Source organism: Bufo gargarizans, chromosome 1, assembly GCF_014858855.1.
Source record: "Bufo gargarizans isolate SCDJY-AF-19 chromosome 1, ASM1485885v1, whole genome shotgun sequence".
NCBI lineage: Eukaryota > Metazoa > Chordata > Amphibia > Anura > Bufonidae > Bufo > Bufo gargarizans.
In genome coordinates this window covers 85,667,200-85,691,413 of record NC_058080.1, presented here as the reverse complement: position 1 = coordinate 85,691,413, position 24,214 = coordinate 85,667,200, and the positions used below count along the sequence as shown (strand labels likewise).

The 24,214-nt window shown below is 44.7% G+C and overlaps 1 protein-coding gene across 1 annotated transcript in view; it reads right to left on the bottom strand.

Annotated features, from left to right (window-relative positions):
* Positions 1 to 24,214, bottom strand: part of ARAP2 (ArfGAP with RhoGAP domain, ankyrin repeat and PH domain 2) — a 449,134-nt gene that overhangs the window by 19,668 nt on the left and 405,252 nt on the right. The window contains 1 exon segment of the mRNA XM_044276099.1: positions 19,931 to 20,011. Within this exon segment, the coding sequence (XP_044132034.1) occupies positions 19,931 to 20,011 (81 nt within the window).

The following is a 24,214-nucleotide window of genomic DNA, read 5'->3' as shown; positions in this document are numbered from 1 at the left end:
TGAGCGAACACCTGGATGTTCGGGTTCGAGAAGTTCGGCCGAACATCCCGGAAATGTTCGGGTTCGGGATCCGAACCCGATCCGAACTTCGTCCCGAACCCGAACCCCATTGAAGTCAATGGGGACCCGAACTTTTCGGCACTAAAAAGGCTGTAAAACAGCCCAGGAAAGAGCTAGAGGGCTGCAAAAGGCAGCAACATGTAGGTAAATCCCCTGCAAACAAATGTGGATAGGGAAATGAATTAAAATAAAAATTAAATAAATAAAAATTAACCAAAATCAATTGGAGAGAGGTTCCATAGCAGAGAATCTGGCTTCCCGTCACCCACCACTGGAACAGTCCATTCTCAGATATTTAGGCCCCGGCACCCAGGCAGAGGAGAGAGGTCCCGTAACAGAGAATCTGTCTTCATGTCAGCAGAGAATTAGTCTGCATGTCATAGCAGAGAATGAGGCTTCACGTCAGCCACCACTGCAACAGTCCATTGGCATATATTTAGGCCCAGCACCCAGGCAGAGGAGGGAGGTCCCGTAACAGAGAATCTGTCTTCATGTCAGCAGAGAATTAGTCTGCATGTCATAGCAGAGAATGAGGCTTCACGTCAGCCACCACTGCAACAGTCCATTGGCATATATTTAGGCCCAGCACACACACAGGCAGAGGAGAGAGGTCCCGTAACAGAGAATCTGGCTTCATGTCAGCAGAGAATCAGTCTGCATGTCATAGCAGAGAATGAGGCTTCACGTCAGCCACCACTGCAACAGTCCATTGGCATATATTTAGGCCCAGCACACACACAGGCAGAGGAGAGAGGTCCCGTAACAGAGGATCTGGCTTCATGTCAGCAGAGAATCAGTCTGCATGTCATAGCAGAGAATCAGGCTTCACGTCAGCCACCACTGCAACAGTCCATTGTCATAAATTTAGGCCCAGCACCCAGGCAGAGGAGAGAGGTCCCGTAACAGACAATCTGGCTTCATGTCAGCAGAGAATTAGTCTGCATGTCATAGCAGAGAATGAGGCTTCACGTCAGCCACCACTGCAACAGTCCATTGGCGTATATTTAGGCCTAGCACACAGGCAGAGCAGAGAGGTCCCGTAACAGACAATCTGGCTTCATGACAGCAGAGAATCAGTCTGCATGTCATAGCAGAGAATGAGGCTTCACGTCACCCACCACTGCAACAGTCCATTGGCATATATTTAGGCCTAGCACACAGGCAGAGCAGAGAGGTCCCGTAACAGACGATCTGGCTTCATGTCAGCAGAGAATCAGTCTGCATGTCATAGCAGAGAATGAGGCTTCACGTCAGCCACCACTGCAACAGTCCATTGGCATATATTTAGGCCTAGCACACAGGCAGAGCAGAGAGGTCCCGTAACAGACAATCTGGCTTCATGACAGCAGAGAATCAGTCTGCATGTCATAGCAGAGAATGAGGCTTCACGTCACCCACCATGTCCGACCATGTCCACGACCATGTCCACGTCCGCGTCCCTTACTAGATGTTTTTCTCATTGTTATGGTTCACCACAACAACAAATATATTATTTGGCCCAATGTATTGTATTCAAATTCAGCGGGATATAAATTTGAGGCCTAGTATTTAGGCGCTGGGTGACCGGTATGGATTTAGTGACAGAATTAGACTTGGAAATGCACAGAAGCGTGTGTGTGTGAAGTTATTCTGAATGACCCAATGTGCACCTTGAATATTATATACCCTTTTAGGGATAGATTTCAAATAGCTCTGATATAGCAGAAACCACTAAATTATGAAATTGCTAAATTTGGAATTGTATTTCAACCCAGAACAAAAAATGTGCTTTGACGGACACTAAATAACTTTCCCAGCCACAACAGGACATCGGTAACGAGAGATTTAGCAGGATATAAATTTGAGGCCTAGTACTTAGGCGCTGGGTGACAGGTATGGGTTTAGTGCCAGAATTAGACTTGGAAATACACAGTAGCGGGTGTGTGTGAAGTTATTCTGAATGACCCAATGTGCACCTTGAATATTATATACCCTTTTAGGGATAGATTTCAAATAGCTCTGATATAGCAGAAACCACTAAATTATGAAATTGCTAAATTGGGAATTGTATTTCAACCCAGAACAAGAAATGTGCTTGAACGGACACTAAATAACTCACCCAGCTACAGCACTAAGGACAGATTTAGCGGGATATAAATTTGAGGCCTAGTATTTAGGCGCTGGGTGACAGGTATGGGTTTAGTGCCAGAATTAGACTTGGAAATACACAGTAGCGGGTGTGTGTGAAGTTATTCTGAATGACCCAATGTGCACCTTGAATATTATATACCCTTTTAGGGATAGATTTCAAATAGCTCTGATATAGCAGAAACCACTAAATTATGAAATTGCTAAATTGGGAATTGTATTTCAACCCAGAACAAGAAATGTGCTTGAACGGACACTAAATAACTCGCCCAGCTACAGCACTAAGGACAGATTTAGCGGGATATAAATTTGAGGCCTAGTATTTAGGCGCTGGGTGACAGGTATGGGTTTAGTGCCAGAATTAGACTTGGAAATACACAGTAGCGGGTGTGTGTGAAGTTATTCTGAATGACCCAATGTGCACCTTGAATATTATATACCCTTTTAGGGATAGATTTCAAATAGCTCTGATATAGCAGAAACCACTAAATTATGAAATTGCTAAATTGGGAATTGTATTTCAACCCAGAACAAAAAATGTGCTTTGACGGACACTAAATAACTTTCCCAGCCACAACAGGACAGCGGTAACGAGAGATTTAGCAGGATATAAATTTGAGGCCTAGTATTTAGGCGCTGGGTGACAGGTATGGGTTTAGTGCCAGAATTAGACTTGGAAATACACAGTAGCGGGTGTGTGTGAAGTTATTCTGAATGACCCAATGTGCACCTTGAATATTATATACCCTTTTAGGGATAGATTTCAAATAGCTCTGATATAGCAGAAACCACTAAATTATGAAATTGCTAAATTGGGAATTGTATTTCAACCCAGAACAAGAAATGTGCTTGAACGGACACTAAATAACTCGCCCAGCTACAGCACTAAGGACAGATTTAGCGGGATATAAATTTGAGGCCTAGTATTTAGGCGCTGGGTGACAGGTATGGGTTTAGTGCCAGAATTAGACTTGGAAATACACAGTAGCGGGTGTGTGTGAAGTTATTCTGAATGACCCAATGTGCACCTTGAATATTATATACCCTTTTAGGGATAGATTTCAAATAGCTCTGATATAGCAGAAACCACTAAATTATGAAATTGCTAAATTGGGAATTGTATTTCAACCCAGAACAAGAAATGTGCTTGAACGGACACTAAATAACTCGTCCAGCTACAGCACTAAGGACAGATTTAGCGGGATATAAATTTGAGGCCTAGTATTTAGGCGCTGGGTGACAGGTATGGGTTTAGTGCCAGAATTAGACTTGGAAATACACAGTAGCGGGTGTGTGTGAAGTTATTCTGAATGACCCAATGTGCACCTTGAATATTATATACCCTTTTAGGGATAGATTTCAAATAGCTCTGATATAGCAGAAACCACTAAATTATGAAATTGCTAAATTGGGAATTGTATTTCAACCCAGAACAAGAAATGTGCTTGAACGGACACTAAATAACTCGCCCAGCTACAGCACTAAGGACAGATTTAGCGGGATATAAATTTGAGGCCTAGTATTTAGGCGCTGGGTGACAGGTATGGGTTTAGTGCCAGAATTAGACTTGGAAATACACAGTAGCGGGTGTGTGTGAAGTTATTCTGAATGACCCAATGTGCACCTTGAATATTATATACCCTTTTAGGGATAGATTTCAAATAGCTCTGATATAGCAGAAACCACTAAATTATGAAATTGCTAAATTGGGAATTGTATTTCAACCCAGAACAAGAAATGTGCTTGAACGGACACTAAATAACTCGCCCAGCTACAGCACTAGGGACAGATTTAGCGGGATATAAATTTGAGGCCTAGTATTTAGGCGCTGGGTGACAGGTATGGGTTTAGTGCCAGAATTAGACTTGGAAATACACAGTAGCGGGTGTGTGTGAAGTTATTCTGAATGACCCAATGTGCACCTTGAATATTATATACCCTTTTAGGGATAGATTTCAAATAGCTCTGATATAGCAGAAACCACTAAATTATGAAATTGCTAAATTGGGAATTGTATTTCAACCCAGAACAAGAAATGTGCTTGAACGGACACTAAATAACTCGCCCAGCTACAGCACTAAGGACAGATTTAGCGGGATATAAATTTGAGGCCTAGTATTTAGGCGCTGGGTGACCGGTATGGATTTAGTGACAGAATTAGACTGGGATATGGCCAAAAAATAAACAGACTATTGCTGGTTAAATGCACTTGGTGTGACAGCTTCACCCTGATGTAGGCTTTAGCCAAAAAACAACCACACCATTGAGGGTTAAATGCACTTGGTGACAGGCGCAGCTTGCCCCTGATTTTGTATATGGCCAAAAAATGAACAGACTTTTGCTGGTTAAATGCACTTGGTGTGACAGCTTCACCCTGATGTAGGCTTTAGCCAAAAAACAACCACACCATTGAGGGTTAAATGCACTTGGTCGCAGCTTGTGCTGGCGCACCACAAGACACAAAATGGCCGCCGATCACCCCAGAAAAATGTGACTGACAAACGGTCTGTGCAGCCTAAAAACAGTGAGCAATTGAGGATCAGCAGCTCAATGATCCACAGCTGCAGATCGATCAGTTAATCAAGTCCTTTGGAGGAGTTAATCTGCCTAATCTCGCCCTACTGTCGCAGCCGCAACCTCTCCCTACGCTAATCAGAGCAGAGTGACGGGCGGCGCTATGTGACTCCAGCTTAAATAGAGGCTGGGTCACATGGTGCTCTGGCCAATCACAGCCATGCCAATAGTAGGCATGGCTGTGATGGCCTCTTGGGGCAAGTAGTATGACGCTTGTTGATTGGCTGCTTTGCAGCCTTTCAAAAAGCGCCAAGAAAGCGTCACAAAAGCGCGAAGAAAGCGACGAACACCGAACCCGAACCCGGACTTTTACGAAAATGTCCGGGTTCGGGTCCGTGTCACGGACACCCCAAAATTCGGTACGAACCCGAACTATACAGTTCGAGTTCGCTCATCCCTACTGACAGGGAACTCAATTTGCTGAAAACATATGTTACTGATCGGAAGATGTGCGCCTACAAGCACACGCTAATGATGGCATTCCCACCTGACAGCGGGGCCACAGTGGAAGCACAAGGCGAAGGCAGAGGAGGATGAAGAGGTCGCCAACGCAGCTGGGGCACCACCAGCACCTGAGAAGGCAGGGTTAGCATGGCCCAAATGTGGAAAAGCTTTGTCAGCCTTGGAGGTGCTGACCTGCCCTGCAGCCAGTGTATAGTGTGAACGTGTGTTTAGCACAGTAGAGAGCATTATCACAGGCCGCAGCCAATGTGGACAAGCTTACGTTTATTAAAATGAACCAGGCATGGATCCCACAGGACTTGTCCGTACCTTGTGCAGAATAGACATTTATACCATCCATTCTTGTACTCATATGCACTTATTCTTTGTTTTATTTTGTTATATGTCCCAATATTTTGGGGGAATACCCCAATTTAAAAATAAAAAAATAACACAAATCAGTGTTGGCTACCTATTCCTCCTTCACCGCCGCTTCCACCTACACATCAATCTACACCGCCACATTCACCGATCCACCGTCTCCTCAACCTCCTACTCCTAGATCCAGATTGTTATTTTTAATTTTTCAGTATTTTATGTTATTTTAAGTCATTTCCCTATCCACAGTTGCCATGCACTTAAGCACATTTTGATGCCTTTTGCAGCCGTCTAGCCCTTTCCAGGAACATTTTAGAGCCATTTTAGTGCCCAAAAGTTGGGGTCCCCGTTGACTTCAATGGGGTTTGGGGTCAAGTTCGGGTCCCAAACCCGAACTTTTTTTTCAAATTCGGATGAACTCGTCGAACCCGAACATCCAGGTGTCCGCTCAACTCTACTCCCCAACACTCCCTCCATAGCAGAGGTATTTTCCAGCTTTTACTCCACTCTGTATAACTTGCAAACGGGAGATTCCACCCACCTCAAAAGAAAGACAGACTCTTTTCTAGCCTCTGTCCAAGTTCCTTAGCTATCTAATTTAGACAAGAACCACTTGCTATCCCCAGTTACGGAAGAAGAAGTATTAGAGACCCTATCAATTGTCTCCACAGGGAAATGCCCTGGACCTGACGGTCTACCTATTACTTATTATAAAAAATTCAGGAAGTCCTTAATCCCACACTTTGTCGACTGTAATTCTTTATTAAAAGATAGCTCTCTTCCCCCACAAAAGGTAGCTCTGTTCCACCACATTTTTTGATGGCCCATACAACTGTTATCCCAAAAGAGGAAAAGGTCCCACTAAATGTAACAGTTACAGGCCCATTTCCTTACTTAACGTAGATGTTAAGCTCTGGGCTAAAATCCTTATCCTAACCGTATTGCCAAATTTTTACCTCGACTAATTGGCGAGGAACAGGTAGGTTTTGTGAAGGGGAGAGAGTGTTGGTGTTTCTGGCAGTCATACACACCATCTATTACTCCAAAAAACATGAAATACCCTTGATCCTCCTGGGTACTGATGCCGAAAAAGCTTTTGACAGAGTCATTGGGCCTTTATAGAAAGCACCCTGCAGCATTTTGGTTTCCCTCCTATTCTTATCTCAGCTATATTCTTTCTTTACACACCTTCCCCCCTGAAGAAGCTTACGCGAAACGTGCGTTGGGGTTATCCGGTTCACCACTCAGGTATTCAATGTCATAGCTTTATTGTGGATGTCTCATTAATCCGATTCCTGTACTTTGTATTCCTGCACTTTGCACTTTATACATTTCTGTACTGTCTTTGGATCTCCATCCGGCTTCATTACCTGTGACTCTGCCTGCTATTCTGGATATCCGGTCTTTTATTTATTTATATACCATGTGATATTTATATGATTCTACTAGTCTGAATATCTAGATTGATATTTATATGTATATGTTTATATACTAGTGGTGCCGCTTTTCTTCTTGTGTGTTCCATACCCACCACAGTATTGTCTTTTATTTGTATTTTATAATATCTAGTCTCGTGTTGAGACTGTAATAAAGATTGTATTAATTTCTATTTGTGCTGGCCCTATTTCCTTTTTTGGTGTTCTACTCTCCCATATTCTTTCTATATAGTCAAGCATCTGCCAAGGTATTAGCTAACAGTTTTCTATCTTCCTCGTTTTGTATTACAAACAGAACAAGGTAGGGCTGCCCTCTCTCTCCGATGCTCTTTATCCTGACCCTAAAAGTGTTCCTAAGCAAAATCAGGTCATCGAAAGTGATTAAGGGTTTACAAGTAGGACTATTAAACTCATTTGTTGGCAGCTTTTGCTGATGACCTACTGCTGTTTGTAACGAACCCTAGAGAGGCTCTACCAGAGATTATGAGGCTACTTGAGGAATATGGAGAGGCTTCCAACTTTAAGGTTAACTATTACAAATCCCAAATACTGAACATCTCTGTTCCCAAAGAGCATGTGAAAGAGTTGGATTCTCTCTCCTCTTTTCAATGGCCAAAAGAAGCTGTCAAACATTTGGGAATCATGATCCCTTCTGACCCAACACGGCTCTTCACACTGAACTACCTCCTCCTTTTTACTAAAATCAAGACTTTCTTGAAATCCATTAAGGTCCCCTTTTTGTCCTGGTTGGGGAGAAAGAACCTATTGGCCACATATGTCCCACCACAGATTTTATACACCTTAAGATGTCTACCCATTCCACTGTCCAACAAATTCTTCTCAGATTTTCGTGGACTTTTTAGTAACTTCCTATGGTCCAATAAAAGACCCCACCTGGCCTATCTTCTTCTCATTAGAAAGATTAAAAGAGGTGGACTTTTGCTTCCTGATCTCCATGCCATACAATTAGAAAGGTGGATAGACTTGGCCAGACCCAATAACGATAAGTTATATGTTGTAATGGAACTGACCCTAATGAGTGAAGAAGCTTCACAAGTTTTGGTCAACCCTCTCAGGAAGTAGAGTTCTTGACCTGTTGCAAGCCCCTGAGCTTTCGGACTTCTTAAAATCCATCACGCCACTCATACCAAAACCACTATTCTTACCTCTGGCAGAGATAGATTTAGAAATCACATGCAAACAATGCAAAATACAACTTCTACTTGCATTGACCCAACTTGGCTGGAAAACTATACATTACTCCCAGCAACCCCTCCCCCCAAATGTCTCTCACTCCTCTACTCCCAACTAATACTTGAAACCTCTACAGAGAGGCCCTTATACTTGAAAGTCTGGGAGAGGGAACTTCAGTTAGCCATCTCAGATGAAGAACCCAAATTTATTCTGTCTCACTCACATGGCTTTACCAAATATGTACGCCTTCAGAAGAACTCATTGAAAATACTGCACATCTCACACCCACAAATGTTTTATGGAGATGTCATGATGGGGTAGGCTTTATGTCTCATATCTGGTGGCTTTGCCCAAAACTAGCTCCCTTTTATAGAGAGGTTGAACTTAGCATCAATAAAATCTGTAATTCCAACATTCACCTCAAGCCAGCCCTTGTGTTGCTGTGGATGCCACAGGATGGATTCTCACCCTCTACTTATAACATAGCTACACATCTAATAACAGCTGCTAAATGTATCATTTCAACCAGGTGGAGGGATAGTGAGCCCCCCACTGTCAAAAATTGGCTAGATAAAATACAGCAAATATTCATTATGGAGGAGATGGTGAGTTGGGACGGGGACAAAGATCTGCTTTCCTAAAGATTTAGTAGCGGCCTTGGCTAAAATATCATAATTACTCCATTAAGGCCTAGAAATCTGGAGTACAATTTGTTTCACAATGTGACATCCCCCTTGTCCCTACTACCTTCCTGCCCTGTCCTTGCCGCTTGCCTTCCTTTTCCCGAGCACCTTTTTTCCCACAAGCCCTCATGTTAAAGTCATTGACGTTACTTGATAAACATAACCTGTTAAACACTTGAATCAGTGTTCTGCGTGAATAGCTGAACAAATACTTATTGCTAGGGATGAGCGAACCTGAACTGTATAGTTTTTACATTTTCGTAAAAGTCCGGGTTCGGGTTCAGTGTTCGTCACTTTCTTGGCGCTTTTTGAAAGGCTGCAAAGCAGCCAATCAACAAGCGTCATACTACTTACCCCAGGAGGCCATCACAGCCATGCCTACTATTGGCATGGCTGTGATTGACCAGTGCAGCATGTGACCCAGCCTCTATTTAAGCTGGAGTCACGTAGCGCCGCACGTCACTCTGCTCTGATCAGTGTAGGGAGAGGATGCAGCTGCTGTTAGGGCGAGATTAGGCAGTGATTAACTTAGCAAAAACACTTAATTCAGTGATCGATCTACAGCTGTGGATCATTGAACTGCTGCTATTTAATTGCTCACTGTTTTTAGGCTGCCCAGAGCGTTTTTATGTCACTTTTTCTGGGGTGATCGGCGGCCATTTTGTGTCTTGTGATGCGCCAGCACAAGCTGCCACCAAGTCCATTTAACTATCAATAGTGTGGTTATTTTTTTGCTATATCCTACATCAGGGGCTTGGCTGTGCTTGCTATTTTATTGAGGGGTAAAATACAATTGCCAAAATAGCAGTACCCTAAATCTGGTGTTTCAGCTGTGGCTAGCCAATTGTAATACTGTCTGCTGTCTGGCAAAGGATATATTTTTGTTCTGGGTTGAAATACAATTCCCAACTTAGCAATTCCCTACATCAGTGGTTTCTGCTGTATCAGGCCAAGTTTAAATCGATCCAAAAAAGGGTATATTAGATTGAAGGTGCGGATAGTGTCATCCTCAATAACTTCACACGCTACCGTGCATTCCCAAGTCTAATTCTGTCCGTAAACGTATACCTGTCATCCAGGGCCTAAATACTAGGCCTACAATTTATATTCAGCTAAATCTGTCATTATTGCTGTGGCTGGTCAAGTTATTTGGTGTCCGTCAAAGCACAGTTTTTGTTCTGGGTTGAAATACAATTCCCAACTTAGCAATTCCATAAATTAGTGGTTTCTGCTGTATCAGGCTTACTTTAAATCTATACATAAAAGGGTATATTAGATTGAAGGTGCGGATAGTGTCATCCTCAATAACTTCACACGCTACCGTGCATTTCCAAGTCTAATTCTGTCTGTAAACGTATACCTGTCATCCAGCGCCTAAATACTAGGCCTACAATTTATATTCAGCTAAATCGGTCATTATTGCTGTGGCTGGTCAAGTTATTTGGTGTCCGTTAAAGCACAGTTTTTGATCTGGGTTGAAATACAATTCCCAACTTAGCAATTCCCTAAATTAGTGAATTCTGCTGTATCAGGCCAACTTTAAATATATCCATAAAAGGGTATATTAGATTGAAGGTGCGGATAGGGTCATTCTCAATAACTTCACACGCTACCGTGCATTTCCAAGTCTAATTCTGTCCGTAAACGTATACCTGTCATCCAGCGCCTAAATACTAGGCCTACAATTTATATTCAGCTAAATCTGTCATTATTGCTGTGGCTGGTCAAGTTATTTGGTGTCCGTTAAAGCACAGTTTTTGTTCTGGGTTGAAATATAATTCCCAACTTAGCAATTCCCTGAATCAGTGGTTTCTGCTGTATCAGGCCAACTTTAAATCTATCCATAAAAGGGTATATTAGATTGAAGGTGCGGATAGGGTCATCCTCAATAACTTCACACGCTACCGTGCATTCCCAAGTCTAATTCTGTCCGTAAACGTATACATGTCATCCAGGGCCTAAATACTAGGCCTACAATTTATATTCAGCTAAATCTGTCATTATTGCTGTGGCTGGTCAAGTTATTTGGTGTCCGTTAAAGCACTGTTTTTGTTCTGGGTTGAAATACAATTCCCAACTTAGCAATTCCCTAAATTAGTGGTTTCTGCTGTATCAGGCTTACTTTAAATCTATCCATAAAAGGGTATATTAGATTGAAGGTGCGGATAGTGTCACCCTCAATAACTTCACACGTTACCGTGCATTTCCAAGTCTAATTCTGTCCGTAAACGTATACCTGTCATCCAGGGCCTAAATACTAGGCCTGCAATTTATATTCAGCTAAATCTGTCGTTACTGCTGTGCCTGTATTAGTGTAATACGGTACCTAAATAGATAGCCAGATAGTGTTAGGTGTCTGTAAAAAAAGGCCTGAATTTGAATTCAATACATTGGGCCAAATTTTTTTTTTCTTATTGTGGTGAACGGTAACAATGAGGAAAACATCTAGTAAGGGACGCGGATGCGGACATGGTCGTGGTGGTGTTAGTGGACCCTCTGGTGCTGGGAGAGGATGTGGCCTTTCTGCCACAGCCACATGTCGTAGTGAACCAACTACCTCAGGTCCCAGTAGCCACCAGAATTTACAGCGATATTTGGTGGAGCCCAATGCTGTTCTAAGGATGGTAAGGCCTGAGCAGGTACAGGCATTAGTCAATTGGGTGGCCGACAGTGGATCCAGCACGTTCACATTATCTCTCACCCAGTCTTCTGCAGAAAGCGCACAGATGGCGCCTGAAAACCAAGCCCATCAGTCTGTCACATCACCCCCATGCATATCAGGGAAACTGTCTGAGCCTCAAGTTATGCAGCAGTCTCTTATGCTGTTTGAAGACTCCGCTGGCAGGGTTTCCCAAGGGCATCCACCTAGCCCTTCCCCAGCGGTGGAAGACATAGAATGCACTGACGCACAACCACTTATGTTTCCTGATGATGAGGACATGGGAATACCACCTCAGCATGTCTCTGATGATGACGAAACACAGGTGCCAACTGCTGCGTCTTTCTGCAGTGTGCAGACTGAACAGGAGGTCAGGGAGGAAAACTGGGTGGAAGACGATGCAGGGGACGATGAGGTCCTAGACCCCACATGGAATGAAGGTTGTGCCACTGACTTTCACAGTTCGGAGGAAGAGGCAGTGGTGAGACCGAGCCAACAGCGTAGCAAAAGAGGGAGCAGTGGGCAAAAGCAGAACACCCGCCGCCAAGAGACTCCGCCTGTGTAATGACCGGCGTCACGCACAGGGAGGGAAAATGGAAAGCCCTACCCAATGGAGAGGGAAAAGTGGTGACCCCTGACTCACCTTGCGGCTGGCACCTGACTGCCCTGATGTCCCTAGACGGGTTCCTCAGCCGTGTGGTGATCACGTGCCTAAACCCTGGCTTTACCTAAAATGAGCCCTAGATAGTGAACGGGCTGGTGGGATCGCTAGTCTGCACCACTGACACTAAGAGGAAAAACAGCAGGGAGAGGACAGACAATACAGACAAACACTTAAACCCAGGCGGGCAACCACAGCAGACCACAAAGGTCCAACAGGGATCCGGAGGGAAACGTTCTGGGCCAACAACCAGAAAACGCAGCAACACAGCTCCAGTGGGTCAGTATAGAAGTCCAGGCAGGAAGCTCTATATCTGGCAACCAGAGAAGTGTGAGAGGGGAATATAAGGAGGTTGGGAGTGCTGGACAAGGAACAGCTGAGGAGAAGGAGCTACGGATCCCTGATTGAGCCAAAAAGGGTTGCAAAGCAAACCCAGAAAGCTACCATAAGGAAACAGCCCTATCTTACCACATGGAGCGCGCAGCCAACCGCTGCGACTTCCTGACCCCGGGTATAACGGAGTCAGGCGCGGTTCTTGACACCCTCGTGACAGCCTGCTACTGACCGCCGCCATCTGGGACTGAGCACCCCAAAGGCAGCTGGCATGGCACTTCTTCAAACAATGTGCTGACGACAAGACCCGAGTGGTTTGCACGCTGTGCCATCAGACCCTGAAGCGAGGCATTAACGTTCTGAACCTTAGCACAACATGCATGACCAGGCACCTGCATGCAAAGCATGAACTGCAGTGCAGTAAACACCTTAAAAACAAGGAACTCACTCAGGCTCCCCCTGCTACCTCTTCTGCTGCTGCCACCTCGGCCTCTTCTGCTGCTGCCGCCTTGCCTCTTCTGCTGCTGCCGCCTCGGCCTCTTCCTCCGCCTCTGGAGGAACGTTGGCACCTTCCGCCCAGCAAACAGGGGATGTACCACCAACACCACTACCTCCGTCACCAAGCATCTCAACCATGTCACACGCCAGCGTTCAGCTCTCCATCTCACAAACATTTGAGAGAAAGCGTAAATTCCCACCTAGCCACCCTCGATCCCTGGCCCTGAATGCCAGCATTTCTAAACTACTGGCCTATGAAATGCTGTCATTCAGGCTGGTGGACACAGACAGCTTCAAACAGCTCATGTCGCTTGCTGTCCCACAGTATGTTGTTCCCAGCCACCACTACTTCTCCAAGAGAGCCGTGCCTTCCCTGCACAACCAAGTATCCGATAAAATCAAGTGTGCACTGCGCAACGCCATCTGTGGCAAGGATTACCTAACCACAGATACGTGGACCAGTAAGCACGGCCAAGGACGCTATATCTCCCTAACTGAACACTCGGTAAATGTAGTGGCGGCTGGGCCCCAGGCGGAGAGCTGTTTGGCGAACGTCCTTCCGCCGCCAAGGATCGCAGGGCAACATTCTTTGCCTCCTGTTGCCTCTTCCTCCTTCTCAGCTTCCTCCTCCTCTTCTTCCACCTGCTCATCCAGTCAGCCACACACCTTCACCACCAACTTCAGCACAGCCCGGGGTAAACGTCAGCAGGCCATTCTGAAACTCATATGTTTGGGAGACAGGCCCCACACCGCACAGGAGTTGTGGCGGGGTATAGAACAACAGACCGACGAGTGTTTGCTGCCGGTGAGCCTCAAGCCTGGCCTGGAGGTGTGCGATAATTGGCGAAATCTCGTTGCAGCTCTGGGACTAGCACATTTGACGCACATCCCTTGCCTGGCACATGTGCTGAATTTGGTGGTGCAGAAGTTCATTCACAACTACCCCGACATTTCAGAGCTGCTGCATAAAGTGCGGGCCATCTGTTCGCGCTTCCGGCGTTCACATCCTGCTGCTGCTCGCCTGTCTGCGCTACAGCGTAACTTCGGCCTTCCCGCTCACTGCCTCATATGCGACGTACCCACCAGGTGGAACTCCACCTTGCACATGCTGGACAGACTGTGTGAGCAGCAGCAGGCCATAGTGGAGTTTCAGCTGCAGCACGCACGGGTCAGTCGCACTGCGGAACAGCACCACTTCACCACCAATGACTGTGCCTCCATGCGAGACCTGTGTGCCCTGTTGCGCTGTTTCGAGTACTCCACCAACATGGCCAGTGGCGATGACGCCGTTATCAGCGTTACAATACCACTTCTATATCTCCTTGAGAAAACGCTTAGGGCGATGATGGAAGAGGAGGTGGCCCAGGAGGAGGAGGAGGAGGAGGAGGAAGAGGGGTCATTTTTAGCACTTTCAGGCCAGTCTCTTCGAAGTGACTCAGAGGGAGGTTTTTTGCAACAGCAGAGGCCAGGTACAAATGTGGCCAGCCAGGGCCCACTACTGGAGGACGAGGAGGACGAGGATGAGGAGTAGGTGGAGGAGGATGAGGATGAAGCATGGTCACAGCGGGGTGGCACCCAACGTAGCTCGGGCCCATCACTGGTGCGTGGCTGGGGGGAAAGGCAGGGCGATAACGATACGCCTCCCACAGAGGACAGCTTGTCCTTACCCCTGGGCAGCCTGGCACACATGAGCGACTACATGCTGCAGTGCCTGCGCAACGACAGCAGAGTTGCCCACATTTTAACGTGTGCGGACTACTGGGTTGCCACCCTGCTGGATCCACGGTACAAAGACAATGTGCCCACCTTACTTCCTGCACTGGAGCGTGATAGGAAGATGCGCGAGTACAAGCGCACGTTGGTAGACGCGCTACTGAGAGCATTCCCAAATGTCACAGGGGAACAAGTGGAAGCCCAAGGAGAAGGCAGAGGAGGAGCAAGAGGTCGCCAACGCAGCTGTGTCACGGCCAGCTCCTCTGAGGGCAGGGTTAGCATGGCAGAGATGTGGAAAAGTTTTGTCAACACGCCACAGCTAACTGCACCACCACCTGATACGGAACGTGTTAGCAGGAGGCAACATTTCACTAACATGGTGGAACAGTACGTGTGCACACCCCTCCACGTACTGACTGATCGTTCGGCCCCATTCAACTTCTGGGTCTCTAAATTGTCCACGTGGCCAGAGCTAGCCTTTTATGCCTTGGAGGTGCTGGCCTGCCCGGCGGCCAGCGTTTTGTCTGAACGTGTATTCAGCACGGCAGGGGGCGTCATTACAGACAAACGCAGCCGCCTGTCTACAGCCAATGTGGACAAGCTGATGTTCATAAAAATGAACCAGGCATGGATCCTACAGGACCTGTCCATCCCTTGTGCAGATTAGACATTAAACCTCCCCTTAACCATATATTATTGTACTCCAGGGCACTTTATCATTCAATCCTATTTTTATTTTCATTTTACCATTATATTGCTGGGCAACCCAAAGTTGAATGAACCTCTCCTCTGTCTGGGTTCCGGGGCCTAAAAATATCTGACAGTGGCCTGTTCCAGTGTTGGGTGACATGAAGCATGATTCTCTGCTATGACATGATGCCTGATTCTCTGCTGACATGAAACCTGATTCTCTGCTGACATGAAGCCTGAATCTCTGCTATGGGACCTCTCTCCTCTGTCTGGGTGCCGGGGCCTAAATATCTGACAATGGCCTGTTCCAGTGGTGGGTGACGTGAAGCCTGATTCTCTGCTATGACATGAAGCCTGATTCTTTGCTATGACATGAAGCCTGATTCTCTGCTATGGGACCTCTCTCCTCTGTCTTGGTGCCAGGGCCAAAATATCTGACAATGGCCTGTTCCAGTGGTGGGTGACGTGAAGCCTGATTCTCTGCTATGACATGAAGCCTGATTCTCTGCTATGGGACCTCTCTCCTCTGTCTTGGTGCCGGGGCCTAAATATCTGACAATGCACTGTTCCAGTTTTGGCTGACGTGAAGCCTGATTCTCTGCTATGACATGAAGCCTGAATCTCTGCTGACATGAAGCCTGAATCTCTGCTATGGGACCTCTCTCCTCTGTTTGGGTGCCGGGGCCTAAATATCTGACAATGGACTGTTCCAGTTTTGGATGACGTAAAGCCTGATTCTCTGCTATGACATGAAGCCTGATTCTCTGCTGACATGAAGCCTGGATCTCTGCTATGGGACCTCTCTCCTCTGTCTGGGTGCCGGGGCCTAAATATCTGACAATGCACTGTTCCAGTTTTGGCTGACGTGAAGCCTGATTCTCTGCTATGACATGAAGCCTGATTCTCTGCTGACATGAAGCCTGAATCTCTGCTATGGGACCTCTCTACTCTGTCTGGGTGCCGGGGCCTAAATATCTGACAATGGACTGTTCCAGTTTTGGGTGACGTGAAGCCTGATTCTCTGCTATGACATGAAGCCTGAATCTCTGCTATGGGACCTCTCTCCTCTGTCTCGGTGCCGGGGCCTAAAAATATCTGACAGTGGTCTGTTCCAGTGTTGGGTGACATGAAGCATGATTCTCTGCTATGACATGAAGCCTGATTCTCTACTATGGGACCTCTCTCCAATTGATATTGGTTAATTTTTATTTATTTTATTTTTATTTTTATTCATTTCCCTATCCACATTTGTTTACAGGGGATTTAACTACATTTTGCTGCCTTTTGCAGCCATCTTGCCCTTTCCTGGGCTGTTTTACAGCCTTTTTAGCGCCGAAAAGTTTGGGTCCCCATTGACTTCAATGGGGTTCGGGTCGGGTTCGGATCCCAAACCCGAACATTTCCGGGAAGTTCGGCCGAACCTCTCGAACCCGAACATCCAGGTGTTCGCTCAACTCTACTTATTGCTTTAATTTTTCCCTTCACCTTCTCTTTATGTTTTATACTAAGAGAGACCGCTACATATGTTTGCATACTTTTTGGCGTTGATATATGCAGATTGTCATCTGACCACTGGCAGCCTACTTATGTTATCTCTTTTTGTGACCATTTGAGTTCCTACCTTTAATGCTTTAATTTATGGATGATATTTGTCCTCTGATATATATGTCTTCCCTTGATAAATAATGTCACTGTCATCCTCAGTTGATTATGTAAGCCTTTGTTTTAATTGTATTCACACATATATATATATATATATATATATATATATATATCTTAATCAAATAAAATAAATATATGTGCACATGAAGATAAATGTGGCAAACATGCTGGCTCTGCCCACTCCCTAACCTTGCCACTTCCCCTTTTTAGAATGTGGGGAGGGCAGTGCAGAGACGTCAAAATTTGCCTTGTTTTGTAACTATTTTCAACCAGTTTTCTGGCTCAGGGAGACAATAAATCTCTCTCTGTGTCTTGTAGGGCTACCTTTCCTCTCCTCTCCTTTCCTTGACTGACAGGACCAGGTTCCTGCATAGTCATCTTGCCTGGCAGTCAAGAAGCAGAGGGCTGGCAGAGGAATCAGGAGGAGCAAGGGTGCACACAATGGCTTGGACCTGCCCTTTGTGAACTTAACTATAATTTGCATATGGATTAATACTATTGTTTTTCTCCAGAATGAATAAACAGATCTCAAAATTAAAGATATCATATAATTACATTTTGTTTGCCCCAAAAGGCAATGTGCCTGGTTTAACAGTGAATAGATTCCCTGTAAATGTTTCTACTGTATCGCTAAAAATCTTATGTTGCTCACAGAAATCCTGTGTTGAAACTTGACCATGGACATGCATGAAGTTTGTATGTTCTCTTTGTGTTTGTATGTGCCGTCCTGCATGTGTATGAGACCCACATCTATCAGACATAGGCCTCACGCACACAACATTTTTTTTCACTGTCTGCAAAACGGGGTTCCGTTGGTCTGTGATCCGTGACCGTTTTTTCGTCCGTGGGTCTTCCTTGATTTTTGGAGGATCCACGGACATAATAAAAAGTCATTTTGGTGTCCGCCTGGCCGTGCGGAGCCAAACGGATCCGTCCTGAAATACAATGCAAGTCAATAGGGACGAATCCGTTTGACGTTGACACAATATGGTGCAATTGCAAACGGATCCGTCCCCATTGACTTTCATTGTAAAGTCTGGAGTCCCTTTTATACCATCAGATCGGAGTTTTCTCCAATCCGATGGTATATTTTAACTTGAAGCGTCCCCATCGCCTCTATGTTAGAAAATATTGTCGGATATGAGTTACATCGTGAAAACTCATATCCGACAGTATATTCTAACAGAGGCGTTCCCATGGTGATGGGGACGCTTCTAGTTAGAATATACTACAAACTGTGTGCATGACTGCTACCTGCTGCCTGGCAGCACCCGATCTCTTACATGGGGCTGTGATCAGCACAATTAACCCCTCAGGTGCCGCACCTGAAGGGGTTAATTGTGCGTATCATAGCCCCCTGTAAAAGATCAGGTGCTGCCAGGAAGCAGGGAGCAGACCCCTCCTCCCCAGTTTGAATATCATTGGTGGCCAGTGTGCGGCCTCCCCCGGCCCCCCTCCCTCCCTCTATTGCATTAATAACATTGGTGGCAGTGTGCGGCCTCCCCCCGGCCCCCCCTTCCTCCCTCCCTCTATTGCATTAATAACATTGGTGGCAGTGTGCGGCCTCCCCCGGCCCCCCCTCCCTCCCTCTTCTGCATTATTAACATTGGTGGCATTAGTAGAAGCATCATACTTACCTGCTGGCTGCTGCGATGTCTGTGTCCGGCCGGGAGCTCCTCCTACTGGTAAGTGACAGCAATGTGCCGCACAGACCTGTCACTTACCAGTAGGAGGAGCTCCCGGCCGGACACAGACATCGCAGCAGCCAGCAGGTAAGTATGATGCTTCTACTATTGCTAAGTAACCATGGCAACCAGGACTGCAGTAGCCATGGTTACCGATCGGAGCCCCAGCGATTAAACTGGGACTCCGATCGGAACGCCGCACACTGCCACCAATGTTAATAATGCAATAGAGGGAGGGAGGGGGGGCCGGGGGGGGCGCACACTGTGCCGCCAATGTTATTATTACAATAGAGGGAGGGAGGGGGGGCCGCACTGGCCACCAATGAAATTTAAACTGGGGAGGGAGGGGGGTCTGCCCCCTGCTGCCTGGCAGCCCCAGATCTTTTACAGGGGGCTATGATACGCACAATTAACCCCTTCAGGTGCAGCACCTGAGGAGTTAATTGTACGGCTCACAGCCCCCTGTAAGAGATCGGGTGCTGCCAGGCAGCAGGGGGCAGTCATGTACATAGTTCGTTGTATATTCTAACTAGAAACGTCCCCATCACTATGGGAATGCCTCTGTGTTACAATATACTGTCGAATCTGAGTTTTCACGAAGTTTTCATCTTCGGATCCATCTGTATGAAAGTAACCTACGGCCACGGATCACGGACACGGATGCCAATCTTGTGTTCATCCGTGTTCTTTCACGGACCCATTGACTTGAATGGGTCCGTGAACCGTTGTCCGTCAGAAAAATAGGAGAGGTCATATTTTTTTGACGGACAGGATACATGGATCACGGTCTCGGCTGCAAAACGGTGCATTTTCCGATTTTTCCACGGACCCATTGAAAGTCAATGGGTCCGCGAAAAAAAACGGAAGAACGGCACAATGGCCACGGATGCACACAACGGTCGTGTGCATGAGGTCATATCCTGTGGATATGCCATAAATGTCTAAGATCAGAAAACCCCTTTAAAGCCTGTGTCGGGAACCTTTTGCATAGGACTTCCATTAAGCATAACATGACTTGCCACTTTTATTCCAAAGTATGAAACAAAACACATCCATATTATTGATCCAAATGTATTTCCCTTGAGAAATACTGTAGCCTATTTATATGGATAAAAATAAACCAGAGAAATCATTACCCTTATAATAACAGACATGTCAGGATCCTTTCTTTCTAAAAATACTTCCAGCAGCAAGTCTCCGGACTGTGGAAGCTGAATCTGAAATGTAAAAAGGACACAGTTATTTCATACTTTACTTTGAAAATATTCTAGTCCTCTAGTCCTTAATTTGCGCAGTATGTATTGACCTACTGTATATGACTGTTAAATAAATGGCCATTAAGAACGACAAAAAAGTTCCTTTTTTATGGGTGTTTTTTCATAGGTGGTTTTCTGAAAAAACAAAATTAAAAAAAGCCTCCTTGCTTCGTATAGGGAGTATCTGTCTGTGAAAATGAACAAAATAGGACAGGTCTAGTTTTTTTTATGGCTATTCACAGGTGATTTACAAAACAGCCATGTGCACAGACCCATAGACTGCAATGGTTCTGAAAACGGGCATGAGACGGCTGTCACTGTCATGTAAACGAACAACTGAGCGGGAAAATTCTGTTTGCCGGTGACCATCACCATGTTGCAGCACAGACAAAAGCCTTGATGAAGTCAGGTACAAGCGTGGAAAAGGTTGGACCAAAACCTTTACAAGTATTTACACAACAAACGCAAACATTTCAGTCCCTCTATGGATCCATACTTACTCTCATTTTAAAGGCTTGAGAATGGTTTCATGGTGGAAACTGAAATGATATTGATAATTGAGTGAATAGGTCACTGGCTATTTTTCTGATCACTATCTGGAGTGCTGTGTGTGGCTTCTTTTTTGTGTGAAATGTTTTGGAGTAATCTATGCATTGGCATATGATACAAACTTGTGATGGAATAAGGAAAAAAAAATAGAAAATACATAGCAATGTGTTACAGAATATTTTGTATTTTAGCGATGTAGGGGCTATCTTTAAAAAAAAAAAACACAATTTCCAATATCTGTACAATGTACAAATATATAAACAGATATCTCTCTAATGGTTTATTTATAGTCAGGACTAGAACTATAACAAGCCTAGAGAAAAGAAGGTGTCTACATAATCCACAGGTAGAGATGAATTACTGTAAGAGCTTTTAGACTATGGAGCTACAGTATCTACCACAAATGTGGTGGATGCCCTTTTTGAAAGAAAAAAAAAAAAGTATATATATATATATATGTATGGCGAAAAAGTAGGACTGCACTCCTGAGTTGTACTGAAATCAATAAAACTTTTATTCACCCATACTATGTCAAACTTGTGACGTTTCGGCTCACAAGAGCCTTGCTCAAGCTTGAGGAAGGTTCTTGTGAGCCGAAACATTGCAAGTTTGCCATAGTATGGGTGAATAAAAGTTTTATTGATTTCACTACAACTCAGGAGTGCAGTCCTACTTTTTCGCCTTTTATACTACTGGGTATTGCCGTTACCCTATGTTGGACACTGCACCCATGTCCTGGATGGTGCTCCAGCTGGATTTTTTCTTCAATCTATATGTATATATATGACATATGACTATGATATCTGGATTCTAGAAAACATGTTAAATATGGCAAATTAACTCCTAAGGGCGGGTTCACATCAGTGTTATGAATTCCGTAATTGTTTTGCATTATAACTTGTTTATAATGGAAAATAATGGAATTTGTGATACGGAATTCAAAACAGAAACCTTTAGGCCTCTTTAACACTACCGTATGGCTATTTCAGTGTTTTGTGGTCCATTTTTCACAGATCCATTGTTCCATTATTATTTTTTTTCGTTGTGTTTCCGTTTCCATTCCGCTTTTCCGTATGGCATATACAGTATACAGTAATTACATAGAAAAAATTGAGCTAGGCATAACATTTTCAATAGATGGTTCCGCAAAAATTGAATGGATACGGAAGACATACGGATGTATTTCCGTATGTGTTCAGTTTTTTTGGCGGACCCATTGACTTGAATGGAGCCACGGAACGTGATTTGCGGGCAATAATAGGACATGTTCTATCTTTCAACGGAACGGAAAAACAAAAATATGGAAACGGAATGCATACAAAGTACATTCCGTTTTTGTTGCGGAACCATTGAAATGAATGGTTCCGTATACGGACCGTATACGGAACGCAAAAAAAGGCCCGCAAAACGGGAACAAAAAAAACGGTAGTGTGAAAGAGGCCTTAGAGGCATTGCGTTTTGATCCGTCAGAATAGAGGTCTATGGGCAAGCATAACCGATCCGTCTGGTTACAGTTATCCAGGACAGAAAACAAGATCTTGTCCACAGGACTCCATTATGCTTGCCCATAGACCTCTATTATGATGGATCAAAACGGAATGCCTCTAAAGGTTTCTGTTTTGAATTCAGTCTTACAAATTCCGTTATTTTCCATTACAACAGAAAACAATAACGGAATTTGCAACACTCATGTGAACCCGCCATAAGGTGTTTTCCCTCCTGTGATTTAACAGTAAAGAATTATAAATTGAGCTTTGACATACTTGTGGGTTTTTGTTTTTGTTATTAGATTACTTTATAACTAATCCCATTGATGTACCTACCAAAAGATGTTCTAATCATACCACAATATAACACTCTTAGCCATGTGCCAGTGCAACATTTCATCAAAATGAGTTGTTCTACAGCTTTCAAAGCACAATGTCAACACAATCTGCTATACTAGTTATATAATGCCTGTCTTGTTATCAGTTGCCATGACACATTTTATGCTAACTGGCTCCATTACCAACATATTACAATGTCCAATACTGAGTCTCTTTCTATTCTCTGGAACTGATGTCTTCCCTACTAGATACAAAAGAGTGCATTGTACAACAGGTTCTAAAATGTAGCAGAAACATGATTTCACTTCCAGACATACCTAAAAAAAACGACCTCATATCAGTGCTACTTAATTTCCCCCATGCTACTAGCTTGCATTCTAGATTACAATAATCCCTATCAGCAACCTCTCTGGTAACTGCACGTTTCCTAGTCCAGGCATAACATAGGGAGCTGATGTCAGATCACATCTATAAGAAGCTTTAATTCTATATAAAAATCTAAAATGTAAGCAAAACGATTGAGAGTCATAGAAACAGAACTGAAGCACGGTAAGGCTAGGGCTATATGGTGATTAGGGATGAGCAAGTCGACTTCGGATGAAACATCCGAAGTCGATTTGAATAAAACTTCCAAGTGGAACCAAACCTGAGTTCGGGAAATGTTTTTTTACAGTACAAATTAATTTATGAAGTTATTACCCAAAGTCTCGCAAGACTTTGCTATGCAATAACTTCGGCTCATAGGAGCCAATACATTCTTATACTATACGGAGCTCCTGCTCCATACAGTATTGGAACAAAGTTTTATGCAAATCGATTTAGGATGTTTCATCTGAAGTCAATTCGCTCATCCCTAATGTTGACCCTCGTTGCTCGACAGCTATCGCAGCCAGGATCGCAGAGTAGTGGTGATACTATAGAAATGAATGAGACCGCAGCTCAAGTAGTAGAAAAGATGTCAGGGTTAGATATTTTGCAACTCAATCCCATTACTTTCTATGTGATTACCACTACTCTGCAATCCTGTCCGCAACAGCTATTGCGCGACCAGTGTCACCGTGTAGCCCTAGCCTAATAGACACAGAAGAGGCTGCAGACAAAGGCCTTTTGCACACGATCGTGGTTTGGGTCAGCATCCAAGCTGCTTTTTTATGGGTCAAATGCGGATCCGTTCACTTCAATGGTGCCGCAAAAGATGCGGACAGCAAAAGTGCAGTCCGCATCCGTTTGTCCGTTCCGTGGCCCTACAAAAAAATAGAACATGTACTATTCTTGTCTGTATCAAGAACAAGGATAGGACTGCTCTATTGACTGGATGATCTGTTCTGTAAAATGCAGAATGCACACAGCCGTGATCCGTGTTTTGCGGATCCACAATTTGTGGAGCATAAAACGGACATGGTCGTGTGCATGAGGCCTAAGCTCTGTACAGCCGCCTGCAAGTGACAGGCAGTACGCAGAAAGCACCCATGCAATGAGCTCAGTAGAGTGCAAACCAATATGCATTGGCGTAGTTGTCGCCCATTTGCCTGCTGCACTTGCTTATTTTGCCCAATATTTTTTTTTTTATTAATCAGAAATCTACATGAGATAGCATTAACATTAGACTTCAGGTGACAATTCACATGGAGAATTATGGCTTGTACTGGCTTTTCCATCAAAGTAATAATGAGAATGTCAATGGATATTCACTTTACACCTTCGACATGTTGCTATGTATACGACAAGAACATGCAATGAATAGGAATTAAAATGGGCTTTCCAAGGTCCCTTTTCTTAAGTATATGGC